At 44.4% G+C, this 16,451-nt stretch overlaps 1 protein-coding gene across 1 annotated transcript in view; it reads right to left on the bottom strand.

Moving 5' to 3' along the window:
• Nucleotides 1-4,712: 4,712 nt before the first annotated feature.
• The window catches only part of SLC41A2 (solute carrier family 41 member 2), a 125,356-nt gene continuing 113,617 nt past the window's right edge, over nucleotides 4,713-16,451 (bottom strand). Inside the window, exon 11 of the mRNA XM_036103343.2 lies at nucleotides 4,713-5,069. Coding sequence (XP_035959236.1) covers nucleotides 5,031-5,069 — 39 coding nt within the window. The 3' untranslated portion in view covers nucleotides 4,713-5,030. The remainder of the gene's footprint in view (nucleotides 5,070-16,451) is intronic.

Here is a 16,451-nt window from a genome sequence, read left to right on the forward strand (position 1 = left end):
AATAAACTCATAGAATTGCTTAGAATTGAAAAGGGAGCAGGGGAGCGGGCATCTGCAGTCTTAAATGGTGAATACCAGGAATATGGGAGGTAGAAGGGGGAACACACCAAAAAAACAGGGAAGGAGCCCCCCTACCAAGACACACAGCAGAGTTCTTGCATCTGGGTGCCTCTGGGGACAAACATGGGATGAAGAGCAGACATTGATGGAAATGATAGAAAAACCTCAAGTAGCGGCATCCCTCACCCCTACCAGTGATGGTGGGATTTGCCCCTGGACTGAAACCGGAGGAAAATGCTCCAAAAATTGGACCAGGACAATACAGGGTGGTTGAGCCCTCAAAGTAGAGAAAGCCAGCCTCATTTGGACATTTTTGGGGAAGAAACCCAATGTATCTGCCTGTTCCTAACATGAATATGCTTTAGTGAAAGATTTTAGTGAAGGCTGCCATTGGATATGCCCAGTAACCCCCACCCAAAATACGCGTGCACGCACGTGCCGCACGCACACCGTATAGTCAGCCCTCTCATTCAGGAAAGAGGCCACTAAAGACAGAGAAAATCATGTTAACTACCTACATGAATGAACCAGTGTTTCACAATTAAATACAAAGAGGTAACAGTCTTAGGCATGCAGAGCAAAGCTCCTGCACAAAGGACAAACAGATCAAACAATGGATGCTGTGTATCGCTCAGGGCTTTTAGCTGCGGAGCACCGCATCCACTCTGAGTGTATACATGTGATCAATGGATATTTAAAGACCTACTCTAAACTGGGCAGAGCGCTTGGTATGGGGAGTATGGCAACGGACAAAGGAGACAATCCCTTCCTTACCGTCAGGTGTGTCCAGGCCTTCTGGCCGAAGAACAGCAAGTGCAAAGGCCCTGAGATGGGCTCCAGGATGGCTTGGGAAAGGGAAGAGAGCTTGGAGAGAAGGTCAGACCACACAGGCCTTTCAAGTCATTCTAAAGACCATCTTCACTAGCCAGATGCAGAACCATTAGAGAGCTTTGAGCCAAGGAGAAAAATGATTTTACCTTTAAATGGGTCACTTTGGCTTTGTGTTGGAAAGAGACTGTAGAGGGATAAAAATGGAGGGAGGGAGACCCGTGAAGACACTAGCACAATCATCCATATCAGAGGACAGTGGTTTCATCCAGGGCGAGTACAGCAGAGATGAGCAGAAAGGGGCAGATTTTAGAAATACCGTGAAGGTAGATCTGACAGGGATTGCTGATGGCTTGGTTATCAGTCAAGAGAGAGAAGGAGAAGCCAAGGGTGATTCCAAGCTTTTGGTCTCAGCCACTGGAAGGATAGGGCAGTCATTCACAGAGATGAGGGAGTCTGAGAGGAGGAGCACGTTGGGGGCAGGAGTAAAGATCAGAAGTCTGGTTTTAGACAAGTTAAATTTGCGATGAATGTACTATTTAGCTATTGCTACCTAACAAATTACCCCCAAACTTAGTGGCTGAAAAACACCACACACTTTTTTAATTCATTAAATAATTTTTAAAAATCAACAGTGTTATATTTCAGGTGTATAATATAGTGATCAACAATTCTATACATTACTCAGCTCATCACAACAAGTGTACTCTTAATCCCCTTCACCTATTTCCCCCATCTCCCCACCCACCTGCCCTCCAGTAACCATTGAACCATATTCAATCAGACAGGTGGGGCTGTGGTCTCATTGAAAAGCTCAAATGAGAGTGAGGGGACCTAGTTTCCAAGCTCACTCACATAGATTTTGGTAGACGAGTCTGTTTCTTGGTTTGTCTCCTAAAATAATTTTCTCTTTGTGTTCGCTTGTTTCTTAAATTCCACATGGGTGAAATCATATGGTATTTGTCTTTCTCTGACTGACTTATTTTGCTTAGCATTCTACCCACTAGATCCAACCGTGTTGTTGCAAATGGCAAGATTTCATCCTTGAAATATTCCATTGTGTGGAATACATATATACACACACAACACATTTTCTTTATCCGTTCATCTATTGATGGACATTTAGGTTGCTTCCGTATCTTGGCTATTGTAAACAATGCTGCAATAAACACAGAGGTGCACATATCTTTTTAAATTAGTGTTTTCATATTCTTTGGGTAAATACCCAGTAGAGAAATCACTGGATCATATGCTAATTGTTTTTAATTTTCTTAATAACTTCCATACTGTTTTCCATAGTGGCTGCACCAGTTTGCATTCCCAACAGTGCCTGAGGATTTCTTTTGTCTGCATCCTCACCAACACCTGTTGTTTCTTGTGTTGTTGATTTTAGCCACTGACAGGTATGAGGTGATAGGTCACTGTTGTTTTGATTTGCATTTCCCTGATGATGAGTGATGCTGAGCATCTTTTCATGTGTCTGTTGGCCATCTGTAGGTCTTCTTTGGAGAAATGTCTGGTTATGTCTTTTGGATTATTTGGGGTTTTTTTGGTGTTGCATTGTATAAGTTCTTCATATATTTTGGATATTAACCCCTTATCGGATATATAATTTGCAAATATCTTCTCCCATTCAGTAAGTTGTGTTTTTGTTTTGTTGTCTGTTTCCTTTGCTGTTCAGAGCTTTTTATTTTGCTGTAGTCCCAATAGTTTATTTTTGCTTTGGTTTCCCTTGCCTCAGGAGACATATCTAGAAAAAAGTTGTTATGGCTGATGTCAGAGAAGTTACTGCCTGTGCTCTCTTCTAGGATTTTTATGGTTTCAGGTCTCACATTTAGGTCTTTCATCCATGTTGAGTTTATTTTTGTGTATGGTGGGAGAAAGTGGTCCAGTTTCATTCTTTTGCATGTAGCTGTCCAGTTTTCCCAACACCATTTGTTGAAGAGACGGTCTTTTTCGCATTGCATATTCTGGCCTCGTTTGTCATAGATTAATTAAACATGTAATTGTGGGTGTGTTCCTGGGCTCCCTATTCTGTTCTATGGGTCTCTGTTTGTGCAGTACCATACTGTTTTGATTACTATAGTTTTATAGTATATTTTGAAACATGGGATTGTGATGCCTCCAGTTTTGTTCTTTTTCAAGATTGCTTTGGCTACTCAGGGTCTCTTGTGGTTCCATACAAATTTTAGGGTTATTTGTTCTAGTTCTGTGCAAAACGCTGTCAAACACCAGACATTTATTATCTCACAGTTTCTGTGAGTCAGATACCGGGTGCTGTTTAGCTGGGTGCCTGTAGCTAAGCTTTCTCACGACGCTGCTGTCAGGCTACTGGCTGGGGCTGTGGTCTCATTCAAAAGCTCAACTGAGAGTGAGGGGACCTAGTTTCCAAGCTCACTCACATGGATTTGGTAGGCCTTAGGATCTTGCCACCTAGGCCTCTCCACACGGCTGTTTTAGTACATGGCAGTTGGTTTTTCCCAGGGTGAATGATCCATGAATGAGCCAGAGAGAGTGGGCACCCAAAATGGAAGCTATGCTCTTTTTATTATGTAATCTGAGAGGTGACATCCCCTTACGTCTGCCATATTGTAATGATTAGAAGTGAGCCAATATGGCCAGCCTGCCCACACTCAGTGAAAGAGGATAACACAAGGACATGAATACCAAGAGGTGGGGTTCATTGAATGTCCATGTGGCAAGGCCATATGAGCAGTTTGAAAAAGAAAAAATCTGGAATATGGGGGTAAATCCAGCTAGAAAGCCATTATCAGGGAAGTACTTATTTTGGGTGTTACGCATCTTAGACAAACTTTAAAAGGACTGGCGGAATCAACTCTGGGCTGAGTCCCCAGGAACATCTTCCAGAATGTAGACCTAGTCTGGTAAGGGAGCCACTGTGGCCCCTGCTGCAGATCCCAGAGAAATGTTGCCTCTGTTTCCTGCAGTACAAAATAGATGCCAGGTGTCCTGGCCGTTTCCTCCTGTAACTCACTTTAGAATCAAACTTCTCAAAGGAGCATGTTCTGATTGGCAGAAGCAAAGTCTATGTCCTAGTTACAGGGAGTAGCAAAATGTGATTCTCTTAAAATGTCAATTATGGGAGGGTGCAATTAATATCATGGAAAAGGATTAAAATATAAGAAGATTGTTCAAAAGAAGTGAGGCATCGGGGCGCCTGGGTGGCTCAGTTGGTTAAGCTTCTGACTTCGGCTCAGGTCATGATCTCGGGGTCCTGGGATTGAGCCCCACTGTGGGCTCCCCACTCAGAGCAGAGTCTGCTTGTCCCTCTCCTTCTCCCTCTGCCCCTGCCCCCTGCTCATGCTCTCTCTCTCAAATAAATTTTTAAAATGTTAAAAAAAAAAAAAAGTGAGGCATCTATAAAGGACTATGGTCCATCACATTCTGGGAGGAATGGAGATAATTTAGCAGAAATTGTAGATCAAAAAAAAATCTAAGTGCCACAAAGAGATATGGATAGTTATTACATCCATTAAAAACTCCAAAGTGAACCAAAAGAAGCACAGAACAAGAAACCATTTGTGATAATTAAAGACATGAATGCAGAAATTTAGAATGTAATAAATCAGGTGGAAGAAATAGATGAGAAAATCTTCCGGAATATAGAAAAGACAGAAAAATGGAAAATCTGAGAAGAAGAAAAAAAAAAAAAAAGACAAGAAACACATCATCTTGATCCAAAAGAGCCTACATTTAACCAAGACATCTGAGAAAGAGAAAAGAGAGAAAGTGGAAGGCATAAAATTATTTTTAAAAAGTTTTTTTTATTTCCCAGAACTAAAGGAAGATACTTGAAAGGGTCTTCTAAGTACCAAGTTTATGAAGCAAAAAAGACTCACACAGCTATGGTATCATGATACTTCAGAACACCCAGGATACATGCAAGACAATGACGATGATGAAATTGATTTTTTAAAAGGCGCTAACACTTCCATACTATGTGTGAGCAGCTGCTTCACTTTATACATATTAGCTAACTAATATATCATCATCACCATCATTTTTTGGATGAAAATACTGAGAAACTTACCCTGGCCGCACAGCGAGCAGGTGGCAGACCAAGACTTCAAGCCAGCAGTCTGGCTCCGTACTGTGAACTGCTGTTTTCTGTTCAGTGATGCTTAAATTCTAGATGGCAGTAGAGAAAGGTCTTCAAAGTTCTGGAGGGAAAGGATTTTAAATGTAGAATTAAAACATTAATCAGATATTAGGGGAGCAAAATACATTTTCAGACATGCAAAAACTCATTTTCAGACATGCAAACACCTCTAGACTTTTTTTTTTTGAAAAAGTAATTTAGGGATCCACTGCAGCAAAAGGAAAAATAAATTGAAGAAAGACAATGCATAAGCCCCCAAGCACTGGGAAACTAAAAGTAAGGAAAAGTTAATCCCAGGATAACTTTTATGCAAATCGTCCTAGAAAGAAGTCGGTGTATATGCACGTACTCAAAATGTATTAAACTGCTGGAAGATATGGACGATGGAGTAATTTTTTTTTTCTCTATCATCAAGGAAGAAGATAATTTTGAAACACCAGGGAGGGAAAACTGCACAAGAGTATTCATTCCCAAAGTAAAACAAACTAAACATATTCAGAGTTCCTTTTCAGTGACACTCAATGTTTCAGCGACATAAACGGTTCAGTATTTGATGGCATTTAAGGGAAGAGAATTGATTTGCCCTTGACTCTTGGAATCTCCCCTCGGAGAGGCATGCCTGCCATATGACAGATTTCCTATTCTGTGCATCCAGTCAGCCTGCCCTGGTTCTTCACTAAACACTGTTTATTTAAACATAACTTTCTAAACTCTGTTTTCCCTTGTTAAAATAAAAAACAAACAGAGACCAGCCTTGAAAATTCCCTGAGCAGATGAAACCAGTTTAGTCATACAGGCAAAGCTTAATTTGGCTTATTTTGCAAGGCTAACTTGACCTGGGTTATTTATTGCCTATGCCTCTGGAAATCATAAGCAAAACTTTAACTGCTCTCCTAGGTTGGTATGAGCTAACCACTGGCCAATTCCCTATCATTTGGGAGAATTCTAATATTGCAAACAATCACTGTGAAGAATGAACAGTCACTGCTTTCTCATTAGATGAGCTGCTTTATAACCGTATTACCCCCCGAGCCTCATTCTGTGTTTTGGTGTGTGTGCTCCCGGTTTGCAAACTGTCTTTTTAGCTCTGTACACAATACATTTTTACTAATTACTACATCAGTGATTCACCAGTTTTACTTTGGCTATTTCTAAACCTTTGATGCTGTTTAGACAAACTTTTTTTTTTTTTGTTTAAAGATTTTATTCATTTATTTGACAGAGAGAGACACAGCGAGAGAGGGAACACAAGCAGGGGGAGTGGGAGAGGGAGAAGCAGGCTTCCCGCCGAGCAGGGAGCCCGATGCGGGGCTTGATCCCAGGACCCTGGGATCATGACCTGAGCAGAAGGCACAGGCTTAACGACTGAGCCACCCAGGCACCCCCATTTAGACAAATTTGACAAAATAACCCAGTTAACAGTACTTGAAGAAAGAGGGAGATGTGCAGAAATATGCAGGGGTGCATACACATTGGTAAGTGAAAAACCAGTATCTAAAGATTACGGATCAAGAAACAGCAGTTTAAGCATAATACTTAAGTTTTAAAAGTAACAAATAAGAACCAGTTAGTAAAAAACCCAACAAAATCAGGAGGAGGGGGTTGGAGAGGGAGGTGACGGAAGTGACTCAAACTGTACATTTTTCACGTTGGTTATTAGTAAATAATTGCTTAAAACCAAGAAATCGTGAAGGCGAGGTAGAAGCGTAGTTTAGAGCCCAAGCCGTAGTTTAGAACCGAATGGTGTATATGCACGTACTTGGAGTCCCAGGTGGGAGTCCCAGGGGCTTACCTATGAGCAGGGGCGCTGGGGATGGGCAGCGAGACTATCTCCACATTGTTTGAATTTTAATGGTTTCACTCAACATTGTTTCAATGTCGCATTGCTGAACTGTCTGACTTTCCACGTGCATCCCGAAACAGTCCAAAAGGGGTGATGGTCCCACTCAAGAAACCGGGGCAGTTCGGCACCCCCGGCCCACCGCGTTCAGCAGCGCTGGCCATCCTGCTCCCACTTCCAAAATTTCTTTGGGCAAGGAATTCAGTTCCCGGAGGCAGGTTTTTCCGTTTGGAGCCAGTTTACGTTCTTCCTCTTTGCCAAGCCGGAGATGATACCTGCGTCTTTGCCAGCCCGTGGATCAGGCCTGGAGAGGAGCTGCAGGGAAAATCTGCCGTTTCCAAAGAGACGCGGAAGCGAGCTACAGGCCGAGGCACCTGTGCCGCAATCTCCCGCTGCTGTGTAGACACTACCCGAACCCGCGCCGCCCTGGACGGAGGTTCTGCAGGGCCTTCCGAGCGGCCCGGGTGGCCCGAGCAGGGCCTGGCACCAGCAGCTGTAACAGCCCTCCCCAAGAGGTGTCCCGAGCTTGGAGCATGAACCAGGCGATGCCGAGAGGCTGTGGTTGAAGTGGAGTGAGAGACCCCCCCAGGGACCCCTGGAAATCACTGGATGAGACTTAAGGAGGGAGCTGGAGGTGCCGATATGCAAATGGAGGGATGAGCAGGAGCCTTTTGAGTAGGTGCTGTAAACACACTGTCAGCCTGAGACCTTACTTGTGCTCACAGGCTGGTGAAGTATATTTACCCCGCATCCAAACGATCATTATCATCATCCTCCTCCTCCTCTCCTGCACAGACTCAGTCTAACAGCACCTGGGCTTTATCTCAGTTTCTTTGGGGGTACAAGCTGTTTTCCTGCCGTGTCATCCAGCGACCAGCAGCATCAGCAGCCCCTGGGAACTTTTTAGGAAGGCGAGATGTCAGGCCTCACCCCAAACCTACTGAATCAGAATCTTCACTGCAACAAAACCCCTGCCCCGGCTCCCCACCGCCGTGGCTGACCTGCACATGGAAGTATGAGAAGCCCTGCTCTTGAGGAGTTCTAAACCTGCCTGTCCTTTTAGAATCCCCGGATGCTCTGAAAACGTTTGGATCCCTGCTCCCCTCCCCCAACGCAATTCAATCAGAATCTCCGGGTGTGGGACCAGGTGGCAGTGGTTTATAAAGGCTTCCCAGGTGATTCTAAATGGTCAACTAGCATTGGAAACCTTTGCTCAAAAGTTCAATCTGGTTAGATTTCAGGAAAGCCTTTTACCACGACTGCCCTCCTCCCAGAGTCAAATATTCATCCCCTTTTCTTCTGTCTACCATGGGCTTACCTCCTTCTGGCTCCCTTTATCTCAATAAATGAGAGTTTTTTTGCCCAGGGATGGATGGGAGTCAGCCATGGAGGAAGATTAGAAGTGAGCTCAGCTGATAAAGTGGAGAAGGAAGAGGCCAGCCCTGACCCCAGCAAACACTTGTGTCCAAGTGAAATGAGTGATAGGGAGAATTAGGAAGGTCCCTGATGGCTGGGCAGACAAGTTCATTTGAGGGTAGAGGATAGAGGAGCTGGAGAGAGGTGGAGGGGATTGGAGAGAGAGAGGATATGATGAGATTAAATTTAGTTTGATGAACTGAGTCTGCATCTGAAAATACATCTTTACCCACTTCGATCGGAACGTGGAAATGAGGGCCACTCAGGCTTTCTCAGACAACTACCTACCGAGGTGTTTCACATACAAATCTGCTCTGGAGCCAGTAATGAAATCCAATAAAGTCTTGCTAATTACACTCTCTAATGAATTCCGAGACTGCCTGCTGCACAGTCCAGAGATGTATATAGTCAATCGCTATGTTAAATAACCTCAATTACTTACATATGGTATCTAATTTTGGTGTTAATTGTACCCATTAACCCACACAGAAGAGTTTTACATTTCTGCAGGATGGTTAATGTGCTGATTACTCTGAGGCCACTGACCACATTTTCCTCTGCCCTGAAATTATTCAGCCTTCTGGATAAATGACCAAGAAGTCCAAATTTCTTCCTCATGTGAAATGCTTCATAATATCTTTGAATTAAAACTCAAAATCAACTCTACCCGTGTGTCTCCATTCCAAAGGTGACTGAAGGAGGACATTTGTTATTTGAGCTAGTAGCTTCAGAAGCCAAGATCTCCTCCAGCTAATCAAGTCATCTCCATTTACCAGACTAAATGGGCCCCACATGTCCATATTTTTAACCCTTTACTTTTGTGGCCACCTATTGTTAATAGACTTGAGGCCCCATGTTACCTCTGATGGTGCATTCCAATGGAGGTGATTGATAGGGTTGGATCAAAGGCAGCATACTCCAGTAATCCGATGGGGAGTAGGAGGCAACAAAGCAACTGAAGTTGTATTTAATATATTTTGTTGCACACCAGGGCTTCAGGAGATACCAGGATATGTAACACTCATAGAACAAGTTAGAATAGATTTTGCCCAATATATGTCTGATAGAGGTTTTGGAAGTCTAGAAAGTGAAGAGCTCTTGTCCTTTGTGTTCCTGGCCATATCACTTGCTCACCTTAAAAGGGTGCAGAAAATCCTTAAGTCACTACCCTGCGACAATGACAGTCAACATAATGTTAGCACTAATGATAGTAACAGCTGGTAGCCTGCGTGTTGAGAATCAGCGTAAGGACACCCCCGTCACAGCCAAGTGAATACTGCACCAGCAAATTTCACTTGAAAACCCCATTTACAGGTGCCTGGGTGGCTCAGTCGATTAAGCATCTGTCTTTGGCTCAGGTCATGATCTCAGGGTCCTAGGATCGAGCCCCACATCGGGTTCCCTGCTCAGTGGGGAGCCTGCTTCTCCCTCTGCACCCCTCCCCCTGCTCATGCTCTCTCTCTCTCTCAAATAAATTAATAAAATCTTTTTAAAAACCCATTTAGAATATACTTTTGGAAGGTCAAGATTGCTTTTCTGATAGGACATATAGCTTTAAACAACAACAACAACAATACATGTTAGCTGCAGAAAATTTTAGAAATATAGAGAAGCACGAATAGAAAAGAAAATCATCTAAAAGCTCACCATAAGATAACCAATGTTATTATTTTGGTGTTTCCTTCCGATTTCTTTTTTTTTTTTTTAAAGATTTTATTTATTTATTTGACAGAGAGAGACACAGCAAGAGAGGGAACACAAGCAGGGGGAGACGGAGAGGGAGAAGCAGGCTTCCCGCTGAGCAGGGAGCCCGATGTGGGGCTCGATCCCAGGACCCTGGGATCATGACCTGAGCCGAAGGCAGACGCTTAACGACTGAGCCACCCAGGCGCCCCTCCTTCCGATTTCTTAAAAATGTACAGTTACACATCACACATATATTTCTTACCTTTCTTCCCCACCCCCATAGTTCTCCCGCTCAAAGGCACTGTGAGTCCTTGTGGTAGCCCTTTTGCATTTCTGTCCCCAAAGCCTGTGCCTCCCCATGTCCCATCAAGTTGGGGCCTTCCCCTGATGCTTCCTGATGTTCAGCAGTCCACAGTGAGGGGGCTGCCATGGTTCACTCCAGGGAGGACAGGAGGCTAGCCTCTCCAGTGACCCTTTCCCTGAAGCAGGTATACCCTCCCCCAGAGAAGATTGGAAGTCCTTTAATAAAGGATTCAACAGTTGCTACAAAGTCATACTTAATTGGGCAGAGAGGGGGAAGCTGATTAGCAGCATGCCTGGCTTCCTATACTTGTGCTTTATCACTCTCGACTTCTGCACTAGGGCCGTGAGGTGCCCAGGCCCCACAGCTGACTCGCTAAATAGGGTGGGGGTAGAGGCACTGGGGTGACTGGAACGTGCCGCAGTGAGAAGTCCTGGCAAGGTCTTCCGGGCTGTGCCACGTGGACTTCACTCACCGAATTCTTCCCACTTCTCCCTTCTCCCCTTGGTTTCTCCAGCCTCCTCCTTTTCCCTGGAGCCCACTGCCTCTCATCCCCGGAGAAATAACCCGCTAAGTCCTGCCCCTCTTGCAAATTTCACAGCTTGCGCGCTCCCTTCCCGGTGCTGTTCTCCTTGCAGTTTGTGTTGGCTCCATCAGGGGCAGCAGTGAGCACGGGGCTCAGGGGTGGCTGGTGCCAGCTGGTGGGGGCTGAGATGGAGACCCTGGGGGTTACAGTGGAGTTCTGATTTGTTTTCCTAAAATAAGGCCTGAAATTATAAAACTGATCTTTGTGAGGATTCGTTTCCTTCCCGAGGTACGGACTTCTCTTTGCCCGCGTTGTATTCATTTCCTTGCATTAAGTGAGCAGGAAAATTGATAAACCCAAGTGGCTTTTTGTTTGTTTCTCCCCAGTCCCTGGGTGAGGGGTGGTGGAAGGCAGTCCACGATAAATGAGATCAACCTGCATATGTCCTGATCTTTTTCACTTACGTTGTGAGAATTTTCCCCGTGTCATTAAATGTTTTTGGAAAATATGATCGTATTTATACATAAAATATATGTATTTTACATATATTTTGCAAACTGTGTACCATAATTTTTTTTAACTATTCCTCTGTTGGTGGACATTTAGTTTGCAGTTTTCATTGTTATCAAAACCTGCTGAGTTTCCTCATATGTAAACTCTCGGCGCTCTCACGGATCATCTGCCATACACCACAAGAGCCTCATTTCATCTGTTGGATTCTCCTCGGCACTGAGAGCAGAAGGGCCTTCGCATCTGGCACTTAATAAAAACTCGTTAACTTCACTCGCCGTCTAGATCAGCTTTCACTGGGGCCTAGAAAACCTCTCTCTTTAATATTAAGCTATATGAAATCACAAGATTATGCGAAACCCAATTAGCAGCTATCATGAGCTATTCACTCTATAAACAGGCATCTCACGTTTTGTTATATTCAACTTCTGACATGCTATTAGCAGAAACCATTAAGGCACTAGAGAATCAAACACAAGTAATTTTTTAAAACCGCTTTGCAATGAATGTATCATGAATATTCATAGCGACAGCAAGGAAGTCCTCTATTCAAATGATGTCCTTTCAAGAGAAACTGTTTAACAAATCCTAGGCAGTGGTAGGCGTAAGCTACCTTCCTGGTGCTCCTGGATCACGTCCACCACCGAATGCAAATCATAGTGTCAGGTCCAGATTTGACGATCGGGTCTGAACTGCACACACGTGCACGCGCACACAGGTGCACTCACACGTGCACGCGCACACACTCACACTGCGTGCATGACGAGGGTAATGCTCTCAGCTAATATGAGAATCAACTGTTGATTACCAAGAAAAGTAGAACCAAGACGAAGGAGACCCATGTCCACACCACAGCTACCCGACTACTGCCTTTGGGAGAGAAAAACTTCTGGAAATCACCTTTAAAGCCTTTAGTTTTACCATCACAATGAGGCAGGTTCAACCCAGGTGCGACTTAACTTTCTGCCCAACCCTGGGCTCAGAGTCGTTCATGGGATACAGATTAACTTAACCAAAATGTAGATTGAACCCATTTATAGGCATACCTTTAGTGCGCTTCGTTTTTTTTGAGCTTCACAGATATTGTGTGTTTTTACAAATTGAAGGTCTGTGGCGCCCGGGGTCGAGTGAGACTACCGGCACCATTTTTCCCACGGCATTCACTCACTTCCTGCCCCTCTGTCACATTTTGGTAATTCTTGTCATATTTCAAACTTTTAAATTATTATTATATTTCAATGCCTGCAATCTCATGATAAACTTTTAACAGATGAGGAGTTGCATCTTATGGATGAGCAAAGAAAGTGGCTGCTTGAGATGGAGTCTATTCCCGGTGAAGATGCTGTAGACCATTGAAATGACAACACAGGATGGAGAATATTACCTAAATGTAGTTGACGAAGCATTGGCAGGTTTGAGAGGCTTGACTCCAATTTTGAAAGAAGTCCTACTGTGGGTAAAATGCTATCAAACAGTACCGCTACAGAGAAATCATTTGTAAATGGAAGAGTCAGTCGATGTGACAAATGTCATTGTTGTCTTATTTTTAAGAGATTGCCACAGCCACCCCCACCTTCAGCAGCCAGCACTCTGCCCAGTCAGCAGTCATCAATGTGGAGGCAAGATCCTCCACCAGCAAAAAGATTAAGAATTGCTGAAAGCTCAGATGTTGGTTATCGCTTTTTGGCAATAAAATATTTTTCAATTAAGGTATATACATTGCTTTTTTAAAAAAATTATTTGAGAGAGAGAGAGACAGCAGGGGGGGGAGGAGCAGAGGGAGAGGGACAAGCGGACCCCATGGCCAGTGTGGAGCCCGACAAGGTATTGGATCTCACTACCCTGAGATCATGACCTGAGCCGAAACCAAGAGTTGTACGCTTAACCAACTGAGCCACCCAGGCGCCCCTATACATTTTTTTTAAGACATAATGCTATTGCAGACTTAATAGGGTATAGTATAGTGTAAACATAACTTCTATAGACACTAGAAACAAAAAACCTCATTTGACTCGCTTTATTGCAATATTTGCTTTATTGCTGTGGTCCTGAACCCAACCTGCAGGGCCTCTGAGGTGCACGGTACAGGTGTTGTGGCCTCTGTCCCCTCATACCCGTGACTTAATGCTGTGGACAGCTCTTCCCCTTTTGCCACATCATCTTGTCCCCCGGAGGTACTGGCTTCCAACGACTTTCTCAAAGGTTGTTACTGGGCTTTGATGGTAGCCCCGGACACTAGTCTCATCGCAGGTGCATGGGAAAATATGAGCAATAATGTGTTCTCACGTTAAATTTACCATTTGGAATTTTAGAGCATAAATGTAGAACACATCTTTCAACCATGTCTTCTCTTGAGCTTTTAGACTGTAGTTATTGCATTTGAGATGTGATTTCTCTCCGTGTTGACCACACCCAAAGATTCAAACTCTGGTCAGGCTCCTGAAACTTCTCCGAGGTCAATCTGTGCACTTCCTTATCAAATCCGGTTTTAGCAAGAACCCTGCTAAGTCAGTTTAACCAGAACCCTCCACCTTTGATATCTGATCAAACCTTGATATCTGATTGGGCCCCTGGTCCTCCACCACACCCCAGGTGATGATGTCTGATCATCTCCGTCTCCCTTCCACAAAAATCCTGTTAGGTTCACTAAGACAGAATGCCCCTCACCCCTGATGTTTCCTCTCAGTAATTTTCCATCCACTGACCCCCACTTGCCCATGTTGTTTTCAGAGTTGAGCCCCATCTCTCTCCCCCACTATAATATCCCATGGCAGGTCCCTGAATAAGGTTAGCCTTACCATCATTAACAAGTGTCATTGAATATTTCTTTAACAGTGCCTGCCTTCCCCACACTGTGACCAGTGGGAAGGCTAGGTGAGGGTCCAGAAGCAGGTTGAGAAGAATGGTACCATCCACATGATGAATGGCTGTTCCTTGTCCAGCACAATTTAAGACTGACCTGGGAGAGCATGGCATCATCAACTGGAGGCAAGACAGGACATCAATTGGAAGGGTCAGTTGTGGGGCAGTGGTCTTGAAAGCCATCAGCGGAGAAAGGAGCAGCCACCCCTAGAGGGCTGCGTGACAAGTGGCACAGAGCCTGCAAGAAGTTGGGGAGACTTTCCTGGGTGCAAGCAGTGAGGGCACACAGGGTAAATGACACCTGCCACCACCCTGTCACCCTTCAATGTTCTAGGCCAGAGGTGATGCCATGGTCAGAATGCTGACAAGAGATCTGAGGTTCAAGTCTAAGGGTTAGCTGTCAGCCAATTGTCAGTGGCCCAGGGCTCTGAACTTGTCCTCTGTCTGATGTGTCAGTCGCTCCAAATCAATATGTCAGCACCATTCCTGCAGCCCACTGTCATTCTGGCCAGTGAGAGTGATTGGCCCACCACATTGCCTTCTTGGAACTGGGGCTAGCCCTAGAGCCTTGGGACTACCCCATAAGTAGATTGTCTGACTTCCTGGGGGCATCTAGTTGACCCCATATAAGGGGCTCTCCCTGAACAGAAGAAATGGGAACTGGGGCGCATTCTCATCCCTTGTTGATCCCAGGCATTGGGCAGTGATTTACAAAGCTGTGAGGTGCTTCTGGCAACTAGAGCCCATATAGGACTAGTTTCAGGTTGGGCTGCTCTGCCTGGATGACATAGCTGATCCTGGCTCGTCCCAGGTACCTGAGGGAGACTTAGAAATAAAATTTGAGGAATGCACTCTAACGCAGGGTGGGTCAACTTTTTTTTGTGTATAAAAGGTCAGAGAGTAAATACTTTAGGCTTTGCAGGCTATATGGTCTCATTCATAGCTACTCAATTCTGCTGCTGTAGAGGGAAAGCAGCCAGACACAGTATGTAAACAAATGGGCATGGCTACGTTCTAATAAAACTTTATTTATAAAAACAGGCAGTGACTTGGATGTGGCCTGCTGGCCAGTTTCCCAACCACTGTATGTGGCGGAGGGCCCAGGGCAGGGGCCTCACTTGCCTGGGTCTAATGATGGTAATAGTGGGACTACAGGATCAAATGATAAGTGTGTCTGTAATTTTGGTAGATATGGGCCAGATTCCACTCTACAGAGCTGTTATCAATTTGTCATGGTAAATTTATCATTTACCACCAGGATTTACTACAACCTAGCCAAGAGAATGTTTTATTAGATTTTGAATTTTTGTCAATTTGATAGGTGAGAAATGCTATCTCAGTGTGTGGTTTTAAGATTTATTATTTGAGAGAGAGAGAGAAAGAAAGAGAGCAAGAGGCAGGGCAAAGGGAGAGAATCCTCAAGCAGACTCCCTGCTGAGCGTGGAGCCTGATGCCGGGCTCCATCCCAGGGCCCTGGGATCACGAATTCAAGAGTTGGTAGCTCAACCAACTGAGCCACCCACGCACCTCTCAGTATGATTTTAATTAGCATTTCTTTTAGTTTGATATTGAGCATCTATTTGGTTTCTTAATGAATTATGTCTTTGGCTATTTTACTATTGGATTGTTGGTCTCTTTCTTCTGGTTTATAGAAGCTCTTTACATATATTAAGGAGATTAGCCCTTAACGTTTATTCTGTGGTTGTTTGATACGGTGGTCTATATGCGTCAGTCAGGTTAAGTGGTTGGTAGTGTTGTTCAGATTATCTGAGATACCTCAGAGTGGTTCAAGTGGGGTTGTTCAGCAGGCATGTGGACATAGAGGTCTGGAACGCAGGTGAGGGGCCTGGGCTGGAGAAATACATTTGGGAATAATCGCTACAGATGGCATTTGAAACAATGGGTGGGTGTGGTCACCTAGAAAGAGTAGATAGAGAAAGAGGTCATCAAAACTGAGCTATAGGCCATTCCGAAATGTAGAGATTGAGGAGGAACCACCAGCAAGACAGACAAACCAGTAAGACAGACACGGGGCTTTCGGTGATGCAGAAAAGAAAGCAAAAGGCAAAGGGGGTTTTTTGGGAAGCTAAATGAAGAAAGCATTTCAAGGAGAAAGGAGACCTTCAAATACTTGTAGAGACTGAATAAGGTAAGAATTCTGACAACTGATCACTGGATTTGGCAACACAGAGACTCTTGGTGACCTTGACAAATATACTTTCAGTACAGTGTTAGAGACAAAGGCCTGATCTCCAGAGAGTGAAGTGATTAAGAGAAATACAGTAGGCTGCTGGGCAGTGGG

This window comes from Halichoerus grypus, chromosome 6, assembly GCF_964656455.1.
Source record: "Halichoerus grypus chromosome 6, mHalGry1.hap1.1, whole genome shotgun sequence".
NCBI classification, from domain to species: Eukaryota; Metazoa; Chordata; class Mammalia; order Carnivora; family Phocidae; genus Halichoerus; species Halichoerus grypus.